The following is a 24,010-nucleotide window of genomic DNA, read 5'->3' as shown; positions in this document are numbered from 1 at the left end:
GGCAACAATCGACCATCGCTCCACCCCGACAAGACCTCCGTGTCTTCATCCGTCTAGAAGCCGGAGCTCCGGCCAGGGCCCACAGTGGCTACGCAATCCGGACCCTGATCCGGGAAAAACTCGGCGCCGTCTCAGACAAGATTCGACAGGTGTTTGAAGTCAGATCAGGATGGGCCATCCTGGCTGCCGACCTCGAAACGCGCGACTTTCTCGTAGAGAAGCGGGCCGAGTGGGCGGCTGAGCTGGGAGCTATGGCAGTAGAAACGAACAAGGAATGGCACACTTATGTGGTCTCACACTTTCCCAGAAGACTGACCGACTTTCGCGGCAATGAGGTGGATAGTGACAGCGTTGTCAGCGATGAGATAGAAATCCAGACAGGGCTCAAGCCCGTTGATATACGTACTGGGAGACAATTCTCGGATAATCCCTTGACCAAGACTCTACTTGTGTCCTTTCTCAAGCCCACCAAGAGATTCTGGTCCCTCTTTGGCAGCCGTGCAGCCAGACTCATAGACAAAACCGTCCAACCTAAACAGTGCGAAACGTGCTGGGACTACCACTTTGCCCGCAACTGCCGTAGACAGCCAGTCTGCCGACGCTGTGGCAAGACTGACCATATCGCAGACGGCTGTGCTGCACCAGAACAGTGCGTCAACTGCTTAGGGCCCCACGACGCCAGCCTTCGTAAGTGCCCAGCTCGGCCGAAGAAAGTGCGCGGCGTCCTTCGCCGGCTTACCAAAGAACAACGAGAACATGTCCGAATGGTGGGCGCGGAAACATACCGACAACGATATTCAGAAACACAGCTAGAGACGCATATGGAATCCCAACAAGGAGCGTCTGAACTGCGAAGGGGCGACATCGGACTAGATGAACAGCCAGACGCTCACGCTCCGAGTCCAGCTGCATCGGGAGCACCCTCGTGCATCATGGTGGCCACAGCTCCCCGGGCTACCTACGAAGCAGAGGAGGAGCCTGAACACCATGGACTAAGCTCACCGAAGAAGAAGCGTCGTATAATTCTGACAAGCCGTACTCATGACTATGACCAGGAATAGGTACTCGCAGACACGAAAGAACGACAAGAAGCCTCTCAAGGTCTTCCAGGCCAACGTCGGCAAGATCCCTCCGGCCCACGACTGCGCCCTGGCGCTAGCCGACTCAGAACGATATGACATTGTACTCCTGCAGGAGCCGTGGACAGCTCATACTAAAGCCCGCTGCCTAACCAAGACACATCCTGCGTACGACACGTTCACGCCAGTCGACATGTGGAACAGCAACGACACTCGGCCTAGAGTGATGACATATGTTCGACGAGACCCAAGACTTCTGGCTGACCAGATTCGCCCCTTTGAGACACGTGACATTCTTTGGATCACAGTCAACGGCATGACGATAGCCAACTTTTATCGCCAGAACGACGAGAAGGACGCCTTGAACACGCTACTTCGATGGCCTGTGCCGGAGCGCTGCCTCGTCGCTGGCGATTTCAATGCCAGACACCATAGTTGGCAGACGGGCCAAGCTACGAATCGCGGCCAAGAAATTGCAGACTGGACGTCAGAGAACGACCTCAACCTTCTCAATACTCTAGACATACCGACAAATCCGCACGGCAACACAATCGATCTTGCATTCACCAACCTGCCGCTGGCCGAAACTACTGTCGAGGACCACCTCGCCACTAGCTCCGACCATTTCACACTCAGCTTGACCTTCCCTGATATTAGATCGACTCCGATGCAGCCGGCCAAGATCCGAGTGACGACGGAAGACGAGCTCAAACGATTCGTCGAGATCGTAGAACTTGGAACCACGGAAATCCCCCTGACACACTCGACCCCTGCGGAACTAGACGAGCTTACGTTGGCACTCGTAAATCTACTAACATCAGCAGCAAAAGCATCTGGCCGGCCTGCACGCAAAGGTGGACGTCCAGCTCCCTGGTGGACGGAGGAGTGCGCCGACGCCGCGGCTACTTTTCGAGCCATCAGACGTAGCTACCCTCTGGGCTTCAACCAAGATGTCCAGATGGCCAAGCGAGACTTTCACCGTGTAGTTCGTCGTGCTAAAAGGAAGTATTGGCGGAACCTCATCGATAGCTTCTCCAGCAGCAGCGCTGTTTTCAAAGCTGTCCGGTGGCTGAAATCCCCTGGAGCCTTTCAGCCTCCACCGCTACAAGTCGACAATGTTGTCTATGAGACCCAGATAGACAAAGCCAATGCACTCCGACAGGCTACGTTAGAACGAAGAACTGCAGAGGACGACATTGCAAACCCTTGGACGCCTGTCACTCCTCGTAGACCGATACCGTTCCCTTCAGAGATCTCCATGGAAGAGGCGCAGTATGCAACCCTGAGCACAGGCAACACGTCCCCGGGATCGGACAACATCACAGTCAAACTTCTCGAGACAGTATGGCATATCATCGGGACACACATCCGCCGTCTCTTCGCAAGATGCCTTGCAACAGGCCATCATCCAAAAGTATTCAAGGAAGCGGAGGTGGTCATGATCGCAAAACCGGGGCGCAGAGACCTCACAGAACCACGAGCATGGCGACCAATCTCACTGCTCTCTTGTCTCGGCAAGGGACTCGAGCGGCTGATCGCACGCCGTCTGGCCTGGGCAACGGTGCACTTCAGCGTCCTTCACCCACAGCAAACGGGGGCGTTGCCCAAGAGGTCGGCAACAGACCTGGTGACAGCCCTGATACATGACATCGAAGAAGCGTTTGCGAGCAAGAAAGTGGCGACTCTAGTCACAATGGATATCCAGGGTGCTTTCGATAGCGTCATGTGCAATAGGCTCGTCCTGCGTCTTCGCGAACAGGGCTGGCCTAACCATTTGGCTCGCTGGGCTGGCTCCTTCATGAGCGGCCGGTCTGCGCGTGTCAGGTACCAAGACACCGTCACGCCCTCTTCTCCCCTACAGTGCGGCCTCCCTCAGGGGTCGCCGGTATCGCCGATTCTCTTTCTGCTCTACACTGAGCCAATCTATCGACTGGGCAATCCCCGGGGTCGCTTCGGCTATGCAGACGACACGGCCATCCTGTCCATAGCCGACACGTTAGACGAGACTACTGCTATGGCATCCAGCTCCATCGCCGAGATGGTGCGATGGGGCGCAGCGAACGGCGTTTCCTTTGACACGAAGAAGACCGAAGTCATGCACTTCTCCCGTAGCAAGCTCAGGACTGCTCCAGCAGTACGCCACGGCGATGCAGAGAAGCACCCCGAATCAGCTCTGCGCTGGCTTGGCATCTGGCTGGATAGCAGGCTATCGTTCAGGCTCCACGTCGAGAAGTGGGCGGCTAAAGCGAAGACAGTAGCCTATCATTTACGGGGTCTCACTAACACGATACACGGCCCTCTACCGAGCGCCGTTCGAAGTGCTGTCAGAGCATGTGTCGAGCCAGTGCTACTTCACGGCTTGGAGGCGTGGTATCCAGGCAGCACTAGGCCGCGATGGAATCAGCCCACAAAGGAACTACCGTCGAGCAATCAGCATCTCATACAAATAATGAACAAAGCCATGAATCAGGCCATGAGAGCGATACTACCTGTCTGGAAGACGACTCCCACCGCCATCCTACATAGGGAAAGCGGTATACCACCAATTGACCAATTGCTCGAAGCAAAGCGACTAAGATTCGCCGCACGACTTAAATCGCTAGACGAGGCTCACCCTCTGGCGGGCCGAACGCGCCCGCGTCGACCGCCTGACCGACCTACCTACCACGACCTCATCAAACGAAGATACCAAATACAGACAAAAAGTGTCTTCAGGACACGTCTCCGACGCACCGACGAGCTGCTTGCGCCCTGCGAGCGGCCAAAACTCGTCCAGCGATGCTTCCATCAAGAACAGATGCCTCCACTCCAGATGGCGTCAAAAGAGAAATCGACCGGCGCCTTCCTCCACTGGGTTGAGAGACTCGACCCGCTCACCTTGGTCGTATACTCAGATGGCTCTCTATCCTCGGAAGGAGCTGCAAGCTACGGCTTCACCATTCATCAGAACAATGTCCCCATCTTCGATGGATCAGGTCGCCTTGGGCCTGCCGAGGTCTTCGACGCTGAAGCTACTGGGGCATTAGAGGGCCTCAAAGCTGCCCTGAACCTGCAAGGGTCAGCAGCGCAAACCATTTTCATCTGTCTAGATAACCTCGCGGCCGCCACGTGCCTGCGAGGCACGCCCTCCGACTCCTCTCAAGACGTCTTTCTCGAGTTTCAGGCTCTAGCGGCATCGCACGGAGCCACACAAGTACTCTGGGTCCCAGGACACTCCTCTATCCCTGGCAATGAACAGGCCGATAAACTGGCAAAAGCAGCGTCATCACTCCTCGAACCTGAAGGTGCTCAACCAACGCTGGCTTACCTACGACGGATCGCGAGACAAAAACCAAAAGAAGCATTCGAGACGTGGTGGTCTACCTCCGCTCCTGAGCAATACAAGAGACTCAACCTCAAGGCGACTACAGGCTGCCCACCAGAGCTGACGCTCCCGCGCGCAGCCTTACACCACTTGCTGGCAGCGAGGTCCCTCCACGGGGACTTCGCCGCGTATCACGAGAGGTTCGACCACGGCGATGCGCGCCTGGTCTGCTCATGCGGCCGACGCAAAGCACCGGATCATATCTTCTACTGCAGAAAGGTACCGCAGCGTCATCGGATGAGGCTAGCACCCTCACCGAATGCAGCAGTCAATCTAGCAATAGGAAGAGACTTTACCAAGTTTATCGATCTGTCTAAAGACAGCGCGTTCTTTGGGAAAATTTGCCCTCGCTACTAGGCGCCCACGACTTGAGAAGCACTCGCGACTCTCTTTCTTTCTCTACCATCGACGTATTTCCTTGTTACCTTTCCTTTCTCTCTCATATACTCACGGCCAGATGAAGGGCGGGCCAACGCCCCTCATTTGGCCGCGACTACCTTGAGGCAGTTTCAAGCTGCCGCATGCACAGGCTGATCTCAGCCTCCCTGATATCAGGCTCCAAAAGCGGCTGTAATGTCCCGGCTGCGCCTTGTCATCCCGCTGACGGGTAACAAGCTCGATAGGATGCGCCATTTGTGCCGATGAGATGCTGGATAGAGTGTGTTTGGTCTACTAACGCGGTTGCAAAAATTGGAATCTGAGGGAAGACTAATTTCGCGTCGCGAATGACTAATCGCCCTTGTAGCCAATGGTATTTCTGTAATTAGCTTATAGATAGATCCCCAATTCTCTAGCTCAGCACGTCCTGTGCCCCAGCAGGGGACTCTCGGGGCCTACGGCCCCCCGGACGAAAAATATACATAACATAACATAACATATCTGTCTTTATTGAGCGACTTGACCGCCCGCATACTATTAGCTTTGTTCTTGGACTGCAAGTAAACGGCTAATAGTTTAACTTAGGACAGAATAAATGAAAGACAGGCTTATATAGGTTTTCAAAACTTGCTTCTCAAGTGTGACTTAAACTACTGAGCTCACACAACACAACGGTAGGTTTTCAATTTACTGCTAGCTTGAGCTTTGGTACATGACAGTGCAAGCATGACTAAGTTGGCTGATAAAATGTACTACTCCAAAATAGGAAATGTAACGTTTAGCTATATTGGATAACATGCCATGACTACAATATTAATCGAGATTGAATAAAGCTAGACTCAGAAAGCTAATTCGAGCCTCGGAAAGGGGATCGCATTTTAATGTAGCCGAAAAACGTGTTGGTGGCTTTGAAGCCCAGGTCGAATTTGCCTACTGGAATGGCGCGTCCGCTCACAGTACTTAATAATTGGCACTGTCAAACTCTCTCCACTTCCCGCGTTTACGCCCCAAACTTCCAGGCAGCAGCGGTATTTTTAAACACTTCATTGACTCAATCGCAAATTGCTTTCACGCATCAGTAAGGCAGCCGATTTCGCAATAGTCATTTTTCTTACATCTCTCCTCATGGGTCTTCCCTTTTCAGCATTTCTACAGTCATCATGAGCCAAGAGCTAAATGACAAGCAGTTTTACCAAGCTTCGGCCCCATTATTAACGATCGAAAGGAAAGCATTTATCAATGCTACATGGAAGTCTTCCAAAGCCTTCAACGAATTTGAATTGTCAGGCTACTTTAGGTTCCTTGAAACAGAGCGAACAAGTAAGACTAGGGTCGACGATCCCGCATACTCTCACCTTTGTTTTAAACACATTTTCGACATTCAAAGTATTCTCTACGAAAACCTCAATGAACCTCCGCTACGCCTACAAGACTTAGTCCAAAGAAGCTTAGTCTTGTGGGAACTAGAGCTCGAAGTCGTTCAGGACTTAATCATTCTCGTTATTAAGTTAACATTTATGGTTCGGGCCGAGTTCCCAAACTCCTACTCGCATCCTTCGCCATTCCAAATGCAGATGCAAGACAACCAAAGCCTTAAAGACACGCTTAGGGAGTTGCAAAATGTGCCACCTTTACAGAATTTGGGTACACAAAATGAGCTGCCGTCGTGGTTTAATGTTATTGATCTGGAGAAAAAGGCTAACCTGAGAATTGGTTGGACTGACCATCTTGATGAACATCTGACTTTCCAAAGTGGAACTCTTGTGATATTTCGACATATCGCAGTCCTCATGTATATGAGAGAATCAGGAATCTTGTGAGTCTGGGCGCATAATGTCATGCTACGGGGAAGAAAATGCTAATTTTGCAGAACCAGCAATATTTTTTCTTCAGAATTCCTAACAGAAACACAGCGGTCACTCCTGTCATTTTTCCCCTCAACCGAACGCAAATACGGGGCCGGGGACTACCTTGACTGGTTTCAGAATCACGGGCCTGTTGAGGACTGGCAGAGATTACTCACAAGACACGATCGAACTTCTCACCTTACTCGATCTTATGAAGACTTTCCTTTCTGGCATCGCAGGCTTTTGTTCCTTCTCAATATCTCTAAAAATCAAGAAAGTTGGAACATCAAGAGGCTGTGGCACGATGATCGTGATCAGATTCTATGGTGGACTAGATGGGGTTCCATTACATTCATATTCTTATTTGCCCTATTTGGGCTCACGAAGTCAATCATGGGTATCGTTCTGGCTGTCCATGCATTTCGCACTTGATATGAGGGTCAAGTTTAGAATGGTGGTGGTGTCCCGGGGTATTTTGTACGGCCACAAGCGTCAGAATCTGAATCTTATGATTTTGGGTCCTCGAGAGGCTAGTGAAACATTGTCGTTTGAACACTCATCTGTTGTCAAATTACAATTTGCGATCAATAGTGCCAGGGATGTGCAGGAGACGGGCAGTAGTTGCGACAAAGTGATGGTGGTGGGCTAATGATTATCCGGCACGCCGTTCAGGCCATATGTTCAACTGACTCCCTGCTACGGATGGACACAATTTTCAGGTGCGGACATTAATGCGTATGTCCCAATAGCGATTAAGGTTCGAGACGGGGAATAGTACTTCCTCATTGTTTGTGACTTTATTCCTAAAGGACATCTGGAAGTCAAGAATAAGTTTTTTCATGTCACTAGGTTCTTGGACGTGCCGCTCAACCTCAAGAATTAGTTGTCGGCAGGAGTTCTTGTTGAGTTTTCAGATATTGTGCGTAGGCAAACTCGACTTAGGGTTCAAAGCCACCAGCAGAAAGTGTACAGCTGGAGCCGTTTATGAGTCTCGCTCGCTATTTGCCACTGCTAGATCGCAAAATGGTCTTTGTAGCCCTATATCTTGATGACTTGGAGGTACTTCCAAAGTATTCACTGGCAGGACTACGTGAGTTCAATTGATAATTACTTAAATCACCGTAGTTCTTATAACAAACTCCTCTTGCGGTATTTCTCCACACGATTTGCAAACTACCTGTATTTGGATAACTCGTCCATGGTTCCAAGCTTCTCTTCGAAACAAGACCTAACCTTGTTCTCATGTCCCCAGGCGGCTTCACTTCCAGCCTTTAACATTTCCCCTTCTTTACTATGGCGATAAGTCTCGATCTTCGCCAACTGTACTAGGTGATGCGGGATATTCGGTACTGAAGGCGAAATGAAATTTAGCTATACCTCGATCTCTGCACGACTCTTCAGCACCGTTTCTGATTCTTGTTTTGGCTCCCTCGAATTTGAATTTTCCCATTAACTACCTGCGATCCTCAAGAATTCTGACCAAAATATTGAACAAGGTTTCGCGTGAACAAATAACTTCCAAGACTTTTGAAGCTTTATCCACATACACATTCATAGCAGAAAAGGAGTACTACTGCACCCAGATATCAGCAAGCTTTTCATCCATCTTTTCGGTAGCCCATTGCTCAGTGATTATCCCCAGGATCTTTTCTATTTCCCCTCTGTCTGAGATGTTCTTCCACGATTATGCAAGAATGTGAGAATGAGTTCTTGTATCCTGAGCTGGCGCTGTGCTTCGGCTATCATCGTCGCAGGCTTAATCTTTTGTTTCCTTATCTCCACGCACCGCGCCTTTGATAGCCAATTGGCAATCCTGCTTTCATGATTCCCTGCTAACTCGATCGGAGACTGTCCGGTGTTATTGAGTTGATCCTCTTGGGCATCATCTTTCCATAATATCTGGAATGAATCAAGACGGCCCTCAGCTGCAGCAAGGTGTAGGACGTTGTTGCCATCCTGCATGGAAATCATACCACTTTTCATCGATAAAATGTTGGAGTATGTCAACGCGTTCTGGATGTTTGTCAGGACCGAAGATAAACCAATCAATTCGATTGGGATATAATCCACCATAGGCACTGGCGTCATTGCAATACCAGTCATTGGTCTCATTGGGATATAGTTTTTTCATTTAGCGAAGAACATGAACGCAGCCGTTCGTGACAGCAGTTCCACAGGCATGGATGACTTGGTCCTCTGTCAACCGCTGTATGTTATCATCAACACACAGATATTCGACGGACGATTTATGTCTGCACTCTACGGTAGCAGTCAAAGTACCGATGTGCTCAGACCTGGCCGCCATGGTGACCGGATTGTAGGCTTCGACGTCTATGAAGTGCTCCACGCTCGTTCCTAGGGCTCGCATATCATCAACTCCACCATGATAAGCCATCCAGGTATATGCCCAGCATCTATCGTCCAGCTTCAATTCTGCACCAGGTTTCGGATCCCGGCCAAAGCATGCCGCAGTCAAAAATGCGTTGCGTTTTCGACCCTTGTCCGAAGCGAGATCTTCAATACTGGACAAATAAAAATATTTGGATGCACCATAGCGGCGTCGTGCCATAAACGCTATTGCCACAGCTTCTTTCCACGACGGTCCCCCACGATCCGAACTGTTCTGCAACTTGGCCAGGATTTCGTCAACTACTAGATAGGCTTGGCCATCAAAAAGATATAAGAATCTTTGAAAAATCCAATATGGGTTCATGCACGGTCGCGCAGATGTGTCTGGTTTTGATGTATAATAGCAGTTCGAAAAAAACTGTTCCGCATAGCTGCGTATATACGTATATGTCACGTTCATACACGGTGGCGAGGTTGCCCAAGTCAAGATAATTGAAGATACGGTCCCAAGCCTCCTGAGATAGCGCAAAGATTCCAGATATCTTGGGAAGTAAACTTACGGTATTCATTGAAGTTCATGTTGGTAAACTCATGGATCAGCAATTGAGTATACTGTCTCTACGATACAGTAAACCTAGCAAAAATTTGTATCGGTCTGATTGGGCAGGAAACCACGGATTAATCGACCCCCCACAGCCAATCGTAAAACGGGTGCCAGGAAGAAACATAACCCACAGCATCTGCCTGCTCCACTATGCCCCCAACCCCCAACAGGCTGCAATGGTGCTTACTAGACGATCATCCCTGGAGAATCGAATTTGAGTTTGACTGTGTAGCAGCATTACTAGCCCTTTGATCTGCGACCGATACAGGATGATAAGGCGCGACACTAAGAAAAGCAAAATTATGATTGAATTGGGGATCCGACATCGTCACCAATCCTACACCTGTTGGTGTTCCGATTTTCGACCTTGACAAGGCTTGTCAGCTTGAATGCAAAAAGATTGACGATCGAAGCTCCTGGTTCTTCCCCATCAGAACCCATTGGCACTAGTGCTGTGCACTAGCTCTTTTCTGGTGATGCTAACGGCAGCCACGGAATTTCTCAACCGTGTTCCGAAAGCCTGCGGTGCTTCTCTCGGGTGCAAGACGAAAGGAGTTGATAGCGCTTCCCAGGCAGCCATGTACAATTGAAATAACGTCATCTTCAACCACTATAATATCAACGAATAAATGAGCCGCCAATTACAATTCCGAAATAAACTTTGATCGAACTAGATTCGAAAATTGCTTAGTATTCATGTGATTATGGACCATCAACTTTTCTGCTCTCTTTCTGCGGTCTCTACTTGTTACGCATCCGTTCTTAGCTTGTGGCGCACTCTGTTGAGGTTTGTCCCTCAGCTGGCAAAATCAAATGGAGACTTCGGTAAATTTAGTGTTAGTATTCGAGGATATGATCCGGTATGACAAAAACCAAAATTTGAGTAACGTAAATGCTCGGATTTGCACTTGATAGCTCGTGGACCACGACGCAGACGTCATTAACAGTCTGATACCCTATAGCGGCCTTCCTATGCCTAAATGGCTATGGGTATAATGACCATCTACTGCGAGGTACGGAGTACATATTGGCCAGCTGTGATACACACCGTCAGGAAGACCTTGAACATCATAAGGTTAGTCTTTCCACCTTCAATGGCGCATTTGAAAAGTTTTCATACATCGGCATCCATGCAGCAGCCCGGTCTTCTTCCTTCCGTCCATGCGACCAATCGACGACCAATGTGGGTCTGTCAATGCTATGCTGGCCGCGAACACTTCACCCATGCGCGGACCCATGTTGATAGTTCACCTCGTGGTTTTACCCGTATCTATCGGGTTCTTCACAATTCTGACAGTTTGGAAACTCATTCCAAGAAAAGGAGACAACAGATTTGCTTCTCAAGGCGTTGATTGGAGTTTGCAGAATGATCGAAGAGTGGGAGAGAAGATTGGCAAGTAACATCCAAGTCACTGATCGATCAATCTAATCTGCTGCAGTTAGTAAGCGCTGTCACCATTGTGCTCCTCAGTTCACAAATCCAACCACTATAGCTATTCCTTATCAGTCTTAGTATCCGAGTGAAACTGGGTCAGACGTTCTATTTAATTCACGGACCGCCCTAACCGGAGGCTTGTTGAACTACCGGATGCTTGCCAAGACACCCGCGTCACAGGACCAGACAAGCATGCGGATGCGAGCTGTTTATTCGAACCGGTTTATTCGAACCGGCTTATCCGTGCCTAACGAGGCAGGGATGACTAACCTTTTTGGGGCTAGACCCCACGGGGCTGCTCGTTTTGTGCTAGCTGAAAGGAGAGCATGGCCGTCTTTGTTGCATACAGTGGAGTATCGATCTAAAGTAGGCGTCTAATAAAAATAAAGAGTTCAAGGTTGAGCCTTGTCGGGGTCTGGGACACGCTGCCATGTCGGAAGGAAATGAGAAACAAGGCAAAATCGACAGTGTCCCCCACGGCCGGCACATTAACGGCCTATATCCCTGCACCACCCCTCTTAGAATCGCGCGTCAGCCGCGATGTCAGAAGCAGGCACGCATCTGGGTAATCTATGTAGTGCGCGAAAACACGCTCCTTGCCCAAGTCTGAGGGGGCCAAAGATCTTTCAAAGAGAAAGGCTGCGCTCGTACAACAGCACTCTACAACTCAGTGTACGTTTTAATTAGCTTGAGATGTGTGACGGCTGCCTAAATAGGGTGACTTCCCGAGCGGAATGGTGGCTGGGAAGCGGAAGCCTCGAATCTCGATGATGCAGCTCCATAACCATATCCCGCAGATCCGGCGCAGGAAGACTTCCGAGATAGCACGTCCCCACAGGGACTCATTTGCGTGATTAAAATTGAGCTTGTGGTGCGACTGACTCAGGGCCCGGTTGCAAAGGTTAACTTTACGCGTCAGTCAATGAACTAAGGAAAGTGTCTTAATTGAAACATTCAACGGTTTATACTGCTGCATTGATCAACTCATCAGGGCGAGTCATGCGACATGATTGATTTCAAAAGCTGCGATCGCTCATTCTGGCAAGAGTCTGATTGAAAAAGACAGTAGCGAGAAACCAAGGGACATGAGCAGTCTGGCTATTGAGGCTGGTCTGTCTCCTTTCACCCTAAAAAGGTTAGTTAATCTATAGATACATGACCTCCCGTTTCGCTTTGACGCCATGATTAGACCCATGAATGCCGATGCTTCGCAGACATTTCGTTCACAACCATGAGGGACGGACTCTGATCCCTGCTATTCCCTGCCTCGGTTTCACAGCACTAAATTAGGTCCCAAGCTGCCGGAGACTTCGTTGATTGTTGATTGGGTCGGGAAGTGCCAACTGCGTAATACCCAGCCTTTCGGCCATTCTCGTCGAATGAACTGAAGTAACCGGTGCCATCATACTGATCTTGTTATATGTACCAAGACAGGGCCGATACAAGCAAGATCCTGTTGAATCGAGTTGACTGCCACGGGAGCTGGAGTTGTCACTTTCGGATTAAACCATCTGCAAATATCTCAAGTTTCTTTACTCTTACCAATCGCCTTTATCATGTCTCCACTGCTCGGCCTGGTAGCTTAATAAAGTTAGATTCTTTCCTGTGCGGTATCAGGTGAAGCCCGTGAGCAAAGTGTCGACACAGATCGCGCTTCTTGATGCTCGGGCAATTGCCTCGAAGGGGTAATGATTTGGGTGGGTGAATTTATCATATTCATAACGAGGGCATCGCTCGCGACTTCTTGGCTGTAGGCAGGGGTTTCATAATCCATGACAGCAGGCAAAATGCTGTTGGTGATCGATACTGAGTATTGCTTTCTGAACCAACAGAACGAGAGGCAGACGTCCCGACAGTATGGCTCACGGGGGGGTACTGAATGAGCAATACATTATAAGAAGAAAAACAGCGCCAGACAGGAGGGCAGAGTAAAGTTGTTGACACTGTCAGAAATCGAGTTTTTCTCGTTTTCCCCTCGTTTCTTTTCAATAAGTTTAGTTTCGCGACACTCATTACATCGCAGCTCATCATTTAGCTCCCAAGATGGACTGTGATTTCTCACAGCAGCAAGGGCTGTTCATACATCCACACCCCAGCACTACCCAACCCTTCGACCCATCTGGCTCAGCTCCTCTACCGCACTCAATTGCTGTCGCCGATTTATCAGCGCCTCCATTGCAAGATACAGCACAGACTATGCCCTTCCCACATCTGGGTAGTTCCGCCCTTCCCGCTCAAAACATTCTTTTCTACAATGTGGTACCGGAGCCTACTCTGAGTTTCTGTCCTTGGGGTTATCGACGTTGTCCAGGCCACGACTGGTGTCGTGTCTTACACCCTCTACAAAGCTCCATCGACTATGGCTCCATAAATCACTCGATCTCGGACAAAACCCTGTTCACGTCCACCCAAGGCACCTTTGACCAGCAATCCCTTCAAGCAAGTCCACCTGTAGACGCAAATATCTACTCATATGAATATACCATGAGATGTCTGTTGCCTAGCGAGCGATTCATCTTCGAAGAGAGACTTAAAGACACATCATGGGAAAATATCCTAAGAGAGTATAATCGACGCTGGACCCCAGTTGGCCATGACACCGCGCTCATGAAAAGGCTGCAAAAATTACGGAAAAAATATCCTGTCATCAATCATATCCTCCCATCAAGGACAGGAACCACTGAACGGTCAGGACATAATGCACATGCGGTTGGAATCCCATGTCCTAGTTGCGGACTGTAGGATCAATAATGTCGTTGAATTAAGATGAAGAATTTAGAGTAATTGTACTACAATTAATTGTAATAATGGCCAACTGCAGCTGTGCGTTTTACTTATGGTGCATGTATCTACAGCTTGGTGAAAGGGCGAATCAGATCTGAGCCTTTCGTTCTTTCTTTCTTTCTTTCTTTCTTTCTTTTTTTTTTTTTGAGATGCTCCTTCTTTTTCCTGGCTTCCATAATACCTATGGCAAGTCAAGTCACAAAAGAGGAGAAGATTGCCGTTTCGCACTTGTAGATGGAAGAGCGCTTATATCTTGGTGCCGAAGATTCCTATTGAACAATTCTTTTGATATGGACTTTAAAATAACCTATAGGGACATGTATATCTGTCGCAAGGTATCATCTAAGCTGGCTCAGGACCAAAATAGATCGATATTGATGATTGTGCTAACACCGGCCAACCCTTATAGTTTTGAGGGGAGCACTGGAATATCGTCCGGGTTTCTGAACGCACGTAGACTGTTCATAAATGCTTCCCACGATTCGTCAGAGGTGATAGGTGCTATCACGTACTCGTCTATATCAGATTGGGAAGCAGATTCGGATCTGATCTGGGCGAGGACGGCATTGTAAGACTCAGAAGCTCGAGAGGGTGCATATACCTGCGCCGCTCGCACAGGCGCAGGCATAGGATCCAAATCCTCACACAAGCAGATTCGCTCATACAACAACAGCACATCCAACGAAAGCCCTGCGCTCTCGGCAGCCTCGTAGGCCATGCGATGCCCAATTGCTTCGGCCAGCGATCGGCATCGAGGTAGAATGTGACGATCAAATGCAGCGCCACGATGTTCTTCATAACCCCCGACTCTCTCAAGCCGCGTTTTCATGTCTGCCAGTAACTCTTCCTCGCGTTGGGCCACGCGAGACGTTCTGTTTCGTGCCTGTGGGAGATCTAATTTCCCTCCCAGAAACTCTGACATGAAGCCTATGAACGGAAATGGTCAGCTTACATCTACAATCAAGGCAAATGCCTGCAGACAACTGCCGATGGTACATACGAATGCACAACACCAATGTATCACCTTCGGCAATTGAATTTCCGTGAAACGTTAGATCCAGCTCGCTTATCTGATTGTACGCGAAAAGACCTTGCCACCCGCATCTTTCGCCAAGAGACCTCAGGACTTGAGAGGCTCTCACTACGGTCGCCTTGAAAATGGTGGCAAGGGCGTGCTGCATGGGGTCAGTTAGATCAGGACACATGTTTATGGTCCAATGAGCGAATGCATGCAAGACCTTCCCCTGAACCCATCCCTCGACAATAGGCTGTTGTTGAGTAGTGAAACTCATAATCTTCTTTCTTGCTTGCACATCGGTGGCTGTGATAGTCCTTCTTTCGCTATAAACAGCAGCTATACGTGTGCTGACCTTGATAGCCGAAATGCCCATGATGGAGAGAGACAGCGTTCCAGCTGCTATACGCCAGATCTGTCGTAGAAACTCAACACGGTCGTTCTTTGGTTTCGAAGAGGAGCTAAGTAACGCCGATGAGGGCAGATCCACATGATCAAAAGTTGTCAGAGAGTGGTCCAGCGGTTTCGTACCCGGTCTTGTAGGAAGAATACGTGATGTAATCCCGGGCCTCATTCCCCTTGCATCGCTGAGGAACACAATGAAGGGTTTCACGCCATGACTCTCGCCGTCAATCATGAGCCGAGCGAACACTATGGCGACGCGAGGCATTTCGCAGTACGGTGTTGTCGGAGGCATCGCTTTTGAAGCCCCTGCATGAGGAGTATCCAAGTCGTAGGAGCCGTCCGGCAGCAGCGTTGCAGTTGTTTCCAGGTTGCGAGCATCCAAGCCATGACTAACCTCGGTCAACATGAATTCACCACAAACATCAAAGTTCAAGAGTTTATCGAGTAAGTCTTGCAGATCGGGGCGCTTTTTGACGAAAGAGCAGAGAGTTCCGATGCAAAGGTTTATGTGTATCGCTGCGATGATGAATGCGGTCATGTCGCGGGCAGCAATCACTCCATTGGCTTATTCAGCATGGCTCCAGAGCATGCTAAGGACTATCAGACTCACGGTCAAAATGGAAATTCCAGAATTTGGGGGTCAGGTCCTCGATGTCATGTTGTGTCAGACCTGCCGAGTAACTTAGTGATGCTCTCTAATCAAGACTATGCACGCACCGCTGTGACGACACATGGATCTTGCTCTCTCGTAATGTATGGCTATGTCTTGTTTGGAGGCGGGGGCCACAAGGTCATGGTCGCGGCGCCAAATGTCCTGCGTAAGGATTGCTTTGGATTGAAACATGCTAGAAGCCCGCTGTCTTAGATGACTTGATGGTAGCTGTAATGAGTGTATGCAGAGAACAATACACGTCCAATATTGCCAGAGATAGACAATGGTTACTTTAGGTATCTAGTTGCTCTTATAGGAAGCAAAACAGTATTTCTGCGCCGCCTACCGAAGAATCGTGCGCACTCGTCTGACAATTGTGAGAGTCTTGATAAGATGGATCAGTGTGTGAGAATACAGGTCCACTTTCCATCACAGTAGTGAATCATGTGGACTTTTGTCAGGTAGGGATCTCAGTAATGGGATGCTGGGGCCAATGTCGTTGAAGCATATACTCCGTAGCGCTGCTACTCAAGGGATTGGGCTAAAAGAATACAGACCATAAATGCTGGCGAGCCTGTAGACATTGCCAAGGCTAATCTGCCATTCTTGGTAATCCGATTGGTGGATTTATTGAAGCCCGTGGCGCCCAGTCGCCTGTGCGTCAGTAGGCTCAGCTCGTCATTAGAATTTTCACGGCAGTCGCGCTGCCTTCAAGGATCAGTGCAGGCCATAACATAGCGCGGGTTCACAACGATGTGATCTGTGGAGACGACAGCTTCGGTCTGACTGATTCTGTAGTCCCGTTACTCCTCATGGTAATGCTAGGGAATCCGAACTGCATATGGTATCGCATTCTACAGTAATGAGCACCGCCGTTACCTTCCGCTCTGAAACAATGCGCTCTTTGTGAAATCTCGGGTGGGGTTACCTCAGTACATGGGTATACTTCGGAAGCCGAGTTTTATCGGCAATTTGCTGGCTTGTGGGTACACAAGCAATTTTTGGCTGGGCGAACCAAGTACTTTGAAGTACCGCTGCTGCCTGGAATTACTGGGCTAGAATCCTGAGAAGTGGGGACAGACTTACAGTGCAAGTCTTGAAGTACTGTCGCTTATCGATAAAGTAAGTACATCACTATAGCCGCTTTTGGTGTGACGATGGTTGTACACAGTCTATATAGCTACTTATGCTTGATATGTGGGGCTTTGCTTTACAAATAAGAGTTACTGTCAGAGAGGAAAGTAAGGGTGCTCGATACTGTAAACGTTGTATTTCACAATCCGTTTTCTTTTTTCTACTTTTTCTCTTTTTGGCTAAGTACAACGCAGCCTAAAATCCTGCCCTTGATGAGTCTTTTCGTTTGTAAAGGTTATCTTCAGTTGCCTTGTCAGTACGCAAAATCCTGTTTCGGAGCGCCGAGAATACGACCTTAGAAACTCTTTCCCTGGAGTTATTTCCACGAGTCACTTTGAACCGGCTACAAGTATCTCACACAAATGTAATGGATAAATACTCGCTCAGGTCAGCTTGGCACACTTAAGAATCTAGTGGCTTCTACCCAGCCCTCTAATCCCACCTCTCCCCTAAAGAGTGACCGTTTAAAAATAGCAGTCTTACTTACAGCATGTAAAAGATAGAGCCTCAAGTGGTGGCATACCTGGCTGTGTCAACAGTCAGCTTGTATTTCTGCCAGAACTTACAACTAATCTGCGTAAAAGGGACACACAAATACAAGCCTCGACATTTAGCCCGCTCTCAAGGAAGTTGCCGGGTCTGCGGCTCCCTTGTTGGATCATCTGTATTATTTTGCATAAATGCGGACGCACGGTAGCCATCATAGTCAGCTGAAGCGCACCTGGTCCTGAGGTTATCAAGTACAGGCGATCTTGGTAATAAGTCGGCGCATCACTTGATACTCTCCACTCCAAATCGAGGCTAACCACTATGAAATCGTTTTCCCCTTTCTTTCGACCTGGGCTGAGGGCCGCCGCTTATGCTGCCTTCTCCCAACTCTCGCAGTCTGAACGGGCAGTCCGAGAAGAGAGCCAGTTAAGCGTGTGCCGAGACACGTTAGAGGAGACCCTTTTAATTTTACACCCTGAATGTCACTTAGCATTGAAACTACAAGATGCTCTGGATGAGGTTCGGCGCCGATCTCTGGCTATGCTGTCGAAAGAAAATAGCGAGCAGCGTGGCAGTGACTCGGGTCCACACCAAGCACCGCATTCAACCAGAGATTATTGTGCATACAAGTACCTTGACAAAATATCGTGTACTCCAGATCGTTCTTACAGTGCACCGACGTCAAACATTGAGACGACTGTAATTGAGGATAACAATAACGCCATAGCAGCACCCGAAATCAGAGCTGCAAAGCCCGTGAATCGACCCGCGGTTTCGAATAACAACATTCGGAAACCCCCACATGCAGGCAAGAAGCACTTGCTAGAGGCCAGCATGCCCCCAGCAAAGCGACGAAAAGTGGGGCGCAACCATCTCAGATTAGATGCAGATGTATCAGATATTTCAATGTAGAAGGGGAGATGAATGCTACAGGAGGCTAGTCAGTTAACATTACAATATCACCTATCTTAGGGCACTAGATCTATGAAGAGATACTGTACAATGCCTTGCCATTTCTCATAATCATATTCTCGTGGCCAATGTGGTTACCTCGTTAAGAACCATTGGCATCGTACTAGTTGTGACTATCTATTTGACCCAGTTGGGCAGATCAATGTAGAAGAGGTAGCCAAAGTGACGATACCGGCACCACGCCTAGAGTCATCGATATCATGTTTTTAGATGGACATTGATGGGCTTCTGATCAATAAGTGAACAGGGATATGGACCCGATAGATTGCTGCGCTTTGTTGTCAGAAGGTTGTCACATGCCGCAAATAACAAGTGTGTTGGTGAGATGCATACAAGCTTTTTCCTACCTGACCTCCTGGGGTGGGTTCACTGACTGTCGCCGTTGGACTAAGTGTATTTAGGAATCTATCAGTTATTTTCGAGCTCCTTAACATACATAAGTATTACTGCTGTGATTTCGTAAAATTCTCTGTGTCATATTCTCTAGATAGAACGACAAAGCGGAGTTCACAAACAAGTAAGGCACACAGAAGTGGGATGTGTATGTGCAGTATGCTACTAAGAGGGCCAGGCAGGATCTCAGTCACCAAGAATATATTATGGGTATCAGAAGGATCGAAAAGATCACATTGCACTGGAAATGTGAACGACACGTCTTCGGCCAGCGTAGGACTCAAAGTATCTTCCTGGTAGTATATAAATCAAAGCACTGTTTTTCTAATTTTAACGCTCTTGCATTCGTTCAACAGAAAACCAAGAGGCGAGCACACACATATATTTATGCGGTATCATATGTTGCTGTCAAGTCAAAGCTGAAGCAAACAAACAATCTTACTACTATGCGTTGTGTCCCGATTCTTGCCTGCCTACTAGGACTCTCACTTGTCGCTGCCTTGCAAAAACCAGACGCAAGAACACCAGCAGGCTTCCTTAAAATAGGCCCTGGTGGTATTGACGCCATCGGAATTACTCCGAAGAACCTACTTGCTGGGACATCAGGCAATCCCAAAAGTCATATTTTGAACCGTCGTGTTCCTGATTCTCCTCCCTTGATGGTAAAACTGATTAATAACTTGGATAGGGCGACTGCGAAAGCTTACATATCCGGTTTGGATGCTACTGGTAAGGTTTTCTTTCTCTCCCCCAACGGTACGCTTGTCTACCCTAAGTCCAAGGAGCCCCATGTATCAACTGAGATTATGGAAGACATTGCCTTATTTTTAGGCTCTAATAACCAGACTCTCGACGTACAACTTCCTCCATTCATTCGCTCAGGTCGCGTCTACTTTGCAGACAGAGACCTCCGTTTCTTTGTTGTTAACAATGGAGGAGGTGATAGCGTGGTCCAACCTTCAGTTACCAATCTACGAGATCCAAATGCAGATGTGAATTGGGGATTCGTGGAATTAACCTATATGAATGGTTTGTTATATGCTAACATCAGTTATGTTGATTTTGTCGGCATAGTGCTTGGTATGATGCTCACTGAGAAGGATGGCAGTACCCAGACCACTGCGGGTCTCGTAGCCGATGCTGTTACCAGGATATGTGATGACTTGATGAAACTGAGAGAAACTGATCATCATGATTGGGCATCACTCTGTATTGCGAACGGGGAGGGGAAGACTGTGCGTGTCCTTTCCCCGGGAAATCGGCATGAGGTCGAAACTCAACTATTCGACGACTATTGGGATACCTATGTAAACGAGGTCTGGAAGAAGTACGCAACACAAGACCTCGTCGTCGATACCCAGTCAAATGCCGGCCAGGTCAAGTGTAGAGTTTCGGACGATCAGCTCGTCTGCGAAGGGAGCGATCGTGGCTTTGCTAAACCTACTAGTAAAGATATCTGGGGCTGTAACAGCGGCCCGTTTGCTATCTCTGATGGTGATACATCAGCCCATGCGGCCATAGTTCCCCGAATCTGTGCCGCTTTTGTTCGATCAACGCTTCTGCTCGATGGAGGTGATGTTCAGCCGAGCTTGGGTCAGAGATCCTACTATACAGTCAATCCTACTAATCATTACAGCCGAATTGTTCATTCTTATGAGGTAGATGGTAAAGGATACGCTTTTCCTTATGATGACGTTAATCCTGATGGCAATGAAGATGCGTCTGGGGTCGTGAGTTCGAACAACGTCCAATCTTTAGCTATCTACGTCGGCGCGCCACCTTCTCTTAGCTAAACTTACCAAGTGATAAGTCAGATACCTCTGCATTTAGTCGCTACACTGATGTAACTCGTCTAACTATCTTCATACGACAGCTTCGCATAGGCCTTGCACTCCCGGCAAAGATGGAGGAACAAGAACCATACGTAAAGCGGCACCCAGGTGACAATGGCGAATGGACTCAGTCACAATGGCGTTTGCAAGCATTAATGAAGATTATTTGATAGATAGTTAGCTGAAGTTTTGATGTAAGATGGCTACCGGCGGCAAGAAAAAGTATAGATATGGATTTATTGGTGGAGTAGCAGGCAGATACCTAGAGAGATCGATCATTCTTGTTCGCTAATCGGTCAGCGTACGGATCTAGTCTGCATTATGACAGAGGGGGCAACCAGTGAGAGAGACGAGGAAGGTAGTGGGCATCATGACAAAATGATTAAATCATCAAGAATCACTACGTTTCAAGGAAGCGACTTTTCGCCACCATTGTGCTATGTCACCTGTAACATGAATGGTGCCCTCGCAAACGAACAAGAAGTTGCAGTTCACAGTTATTCACTTTTGCAATCGTAGTGGGGGCACGTAAGTGTGCTTTGGCTTCTATTAGTAAGAAGATTGAAACACCCTTTTACTTGGTTCATGAACCCAGGCCAAGCAAGGGTGGATGACCTGATTGAGCAAACTGAATAGGTTCCTGATAATTGGTAGCACCATTTTCCATTTCTCGCGGTGCGGTGAGCGTCCGGAACCCCCTTTCCTATAAATGGCTTTCCAGAAGCAGAAGAACTTAGTTAGTATTTCGCTATACAACGGTATTGTATACATTCCGAGGCTAGGTGGTTTGACCCTTCAATTCCTGCAGGGCGATGAATATGTGAAACGCTGCTCTAGTCCGCGTTGATGCCCTCATGAGATCGTTGTGAGGAGTACCCAAAGGATGACGGCTTTATATTGGATTGACCAACGATCGGCTCGAAAATGCCTAGCTGATTCCGCGTCTGTCGTATTGTCCTCTGTCTGCATGGCTGGGTAGTGATCAATCGGACATTCTATCGAGAATACCCTCTAGTGGCCTACTTCTTCGTTCGTCACAAAAAGGATGGCATTTGAATTGGATTTCCTGTAAGCCAACCAAAATCATGTGTTAAGTAGGGCAAGGGTGAGTACAGCGAAAGACCACAAGGGTCAGTGAAGCATGGTGATGTAAATGCTGACTGCGGTGCGAGCATGCTTTGTGGGGGACTAGCAAAATCGAGACAATCTTTCATCCACATTTGTTCCCACTCTGATATACCCGTGCAGTCTGTGAAAGGCATTAAGTCCATACTGCTGTCGAAACTCCACGGTAACGTATCGAATGATTGTGCGTCAGGCGTGCCAGTTTTAATGCTCTTGCTGGGCTCGATCACCGTAATTGTTGAGCTTGCTTCCGGTGGTGTCAAAGCTGTCGAAATCACTTCTTCCACCGGCAAAATAGGCTCTTGGCTCTCATTTATGGATTTGGCGACTGTTATTGTGTCCTTGGACGGCTGTGGCTCTGCCGGATCGAAAACGAATTCCGTGCCTTTCTCGCTTTCGACGATGGACAGAGATACCCTACAGCCTGTGAGAACGGACAGCTCATACGCCTTCTTGAAAAGGCCTTCTTTCCTCTTCTTAAAGGTCGTCCTCCTGGCGCTTTCCTTTGCTATCTTCTTGATTTCGATTCTTCTACGACCCATCCTGGCTCAATGAAAGCTACCCGACCTTTCAACATTGGTGCGAATGACTCCTAAATAGAAAGTAGCCATGGCACAGACTAAGGGAAATCGGAGGAGGGCTAATGGTGCTATACAATCTGAAGCACACACAGTGAGCGAAACCCGGTGTGGGATGAAACAGAGTTAATCCATTATCCGGCCGAAATGTGACAACTGATGCGTCATCGCTATCCCCAGCGTGATCGTTGCTATGTCTGGGACCTGGATTGTTACAAATGACAACATTGGCGACGCTATGACCAATGATTTTAAGATACCTTGGCGCTTGTCGACTGTGGTAAGTGACTCACCGACATGCATGAGGCGCTATTATTAGCATTCATACCTGGCTTTACAGTATTGCGAGATCATATAGAGGTTAATTCTCTCCACCTCCTCGTACAAACATAAATTATATGATTGTCTCGTTCCAATGTGAAACAATGAACTTGAGTCTATGCAATTAATACTTGTAGAGCATCATCATCTATCACCGGTGCTATTGCTATGGATTCATTACCTTCAAAAGCGTATTGGATGCTGACAAATTATCTGTCTGTCAGTGATCTACATAGCTTGGTGAGCTGCAACAGGTCAATTCATGAAAAGGCCAAACCCCTACTTTATCGTGTACTACGTCTTGATTTCGAGAATGGAAACGTAAAGCCACAGACGCTGTTACTATTACGGACCCTAATGTATAGTCCGGAGCTCATCAAGTTCGTGAGGTCCGTTGAACTTTTGAACAAGGGATCTAGTATCTGGACACAGGGACATTCTCAACTTCTAAGTCTTATACTAGTGAGGATGAACTTACGTCCCGAGCGAGTCACAGCGTTCTCTACCACATCTTCCTGGGTTCCACTTGATACATACTTCGGCGGCCTAAATTCCATAACCTATGCAGGCGCCGTATCGGCCACTCAGCTTGAATGGCTTCATTGGCATCTGTCAAATTGCAAACAGATATCCCATCTCCATATACGACTTTCCAAGCGCCGATCGAATTGCCACTTACCCCTGTTAAGGACTACGGGCCTCGGTTGTTTGAGTGAACTCTGTCTTAAAAACTGTGCATTAGAGCATTTTATCCCAGAAGAATCCTGGAGGCTAAAGTGGCTTGATCTTAGAGGCTGCTCAGGTACAGAGATGTTCATGAATAGGCTATTATCAAGTCAACAGCTGCAGGTCTTGAAGGTGCTTCGCCTTTCCGGACGATTGTCGCGAAGAACGTTTCTTTCTTTGCTTGTTTCATTGGAAGAGAATCGTCACTTAGAAGAGTTATCTCTTCGCCTAGAAAGCCTACCCCAGCTAGTAAGACAAGAAGGCTACGGCAAGTCGCTAGCTCCTTCGAAACTAGCAGACTTTTGCCAAACATTGCAGTCCAGAATTCTAGGCCACCTCGAAAGCCACGGGCCCAGGCTGCGATCTGCTACAATAGATATTCGACAGGATATAGATTTCCCTATGCCTTCTATGCTATTCAGCGTTCAAGATATCACGAGGATAGTCAAATCTTGTCCCTTCGTGAAATTTTTAGGCTTGCCCATCGACTTTCATGATTTATTCTCGAACCAAGCCAGACCTATGAAC

General features: G+C 48.3%; 8 protein-coding genes across 8 annotated transcripts; 5 read left to right on the top strand and 3 right to left on the bottom strand.

Annotated features, from left to right (window-relative positions):
* Positions 1-251: 251 nt before the first annotated feature.
* Positions 252-4,800, top strand: FPRO_14872 (uncharacterized protein; the record flags this gene model as incomplete). Its single annotated transcript, XM_031224939.1, has 2 exons — positions 252-925; positions 1,056-4,800. The coding sequence occupies 2 exons, from the start codon at positions 252-254 to the stop codon at positions 4,798-4,800; spliced, it is 4,419 nt and encodes a 1,472-aa protein (XP_031090148.1).
* A 1,181-nt stretch (positions 4,801-5,981) lies between these two features.
* FPRO_14873 (uncharacterized protein) lies at positions 5,982-6,641 on the top strand (the record flags this gene model as incomplete). Its single annotated transcript, XM_031224938.1, has 1 exon — positions 5,982-6,641. One exon carries the CDS (start codon positions 5,982-5,984, stop codon positions 6,639-6,641), a length of 660 nt encoding a protein of 219 aa, XP_031090147.1.
* A 2,158-nt stretch (positions 6,642-8,799) lies between these two features.
* Positions 8,800-9,237, bottom strand: FPRO_14874 (uncharacterized protein; the record flags this gene model as incomplete). The annotated part of the gene is made up of 1 exon (XM_031224937.1): positions 8,800-9,237. One exon carries the CDS (start codon positions 9,235-9,237, stop codon positions 8,800-8,802), a length of 438 nt encoding a protein of 145 aa, XP_031090146.1.
* A 2,359-nt stretch (positions 9,238-11,596) lies between these two features.
* On the top strand, positions 11,597-11,910 carry FPRO_14875 (uncharacterized protein; the record flags this gene model as incomplete). The annotated part of the gene is made up of 2 exons (XM_031224935.1): positions 11,597-11,728; positions 11,773-11,910. The coding sequence occupies 2 exons, from the start codon at positions 11,597-11,599 to the stop codon at positions 11,908-11,910; spliced, it is 270 nt and encodes an 89-aa protein (XP_031090145.1).
* A 2,333-nt stretch (positions 11,911-14,243) lies between these two features.
* Positions 14,244-15,798, bottom strand: FPRO_14876 (uncharacterized protein; the record flags this gene model as incomplete). Its single annotated transcript, XM_031224934.1, has 2 exons — positions 14,244-14,767; positions 14,841-15,798. The coding sequence occupies 2 exons, from the start codon at positions 15,796-15,798 to the stop codon at positions 14,244-14,246; spliced, it is 1,482 nt and encodes a 493-aa protein (XP_031090144.1).
* A 2,058-nt stretch (positions 15,799-17,856) lies between these two features.
* On the top strand, positions 17,857-18,447 carry FPRO_14877 (uncharacterized protein; the record flags this gene model as incomplete). Its single annotated transcript, XM_031224933.1, has 1 exon — positions 17,857-18,447. The coding sequence occupies one exon, from the start codon at positions 17,857-17,859 to the stop codon at positions 18,445-18,447; it is 591 nt and encodes a 196-aa protein (XP_031090143.1).
* Positions 18,448-19,346: 899 nt separating this feature from the next.
* On the top strand, positions 19,347-20,693 carry FPRO_14878 (uncharacterized protein; the record flags this gene model as incomplete). Its single annotated transcript, XM_031224932.1, has 1 exon — positions 19,347-20,693. The coding sequence occupies one exon, from the start codon at positions 19,347-19,349 to the stop codon at positions 20,691-20,693; it is 1,347 nt and encodes a 448-aa protein (XP_031090142.1).
* A 1,073-nt stretch (positions 20,694-21,766) lies between these two features.
* On the bottom strand, positions 21,767-22,399 carry FPRO_14879 (uncharacterized protein; the record flags this gene model as incomplete). The annotated part of the gene is made up of 1 exon (XM_031224931.1): positions 21,767-22,399. The coding sequence occupies one exon, from the start codon at positions 22,397-22,399 to the stop codon at positions 21,767-21,769; it is 633 nt and encodes a 210-aa protein (XP_031090141.1).
* Between the last annotated feature and the right edge of the window lie 1,611 nt (positions 22,400-24,010).

The sequence above is a fragment of the Fusarium proliferatum genome (genome assembly GCF_900067095.1).
Source record: "Fusarium proliferatum ET1 genome assembly, contig: FPRO_scaffold018, whole genome shotgun sequence".
NCBI classification, from domain to species: Eukaryota; Fungi; Ascomycota; class Sordariomycetes; order Hypocreales; family Nectriaceae; genus Fusarium; species Fusarium proliferatum.
The sequence above is the reverse complement of the archived record's forward strand: the minus strand, read 5'-3'. Positions and strand labels throughout refer to the sequence as shown.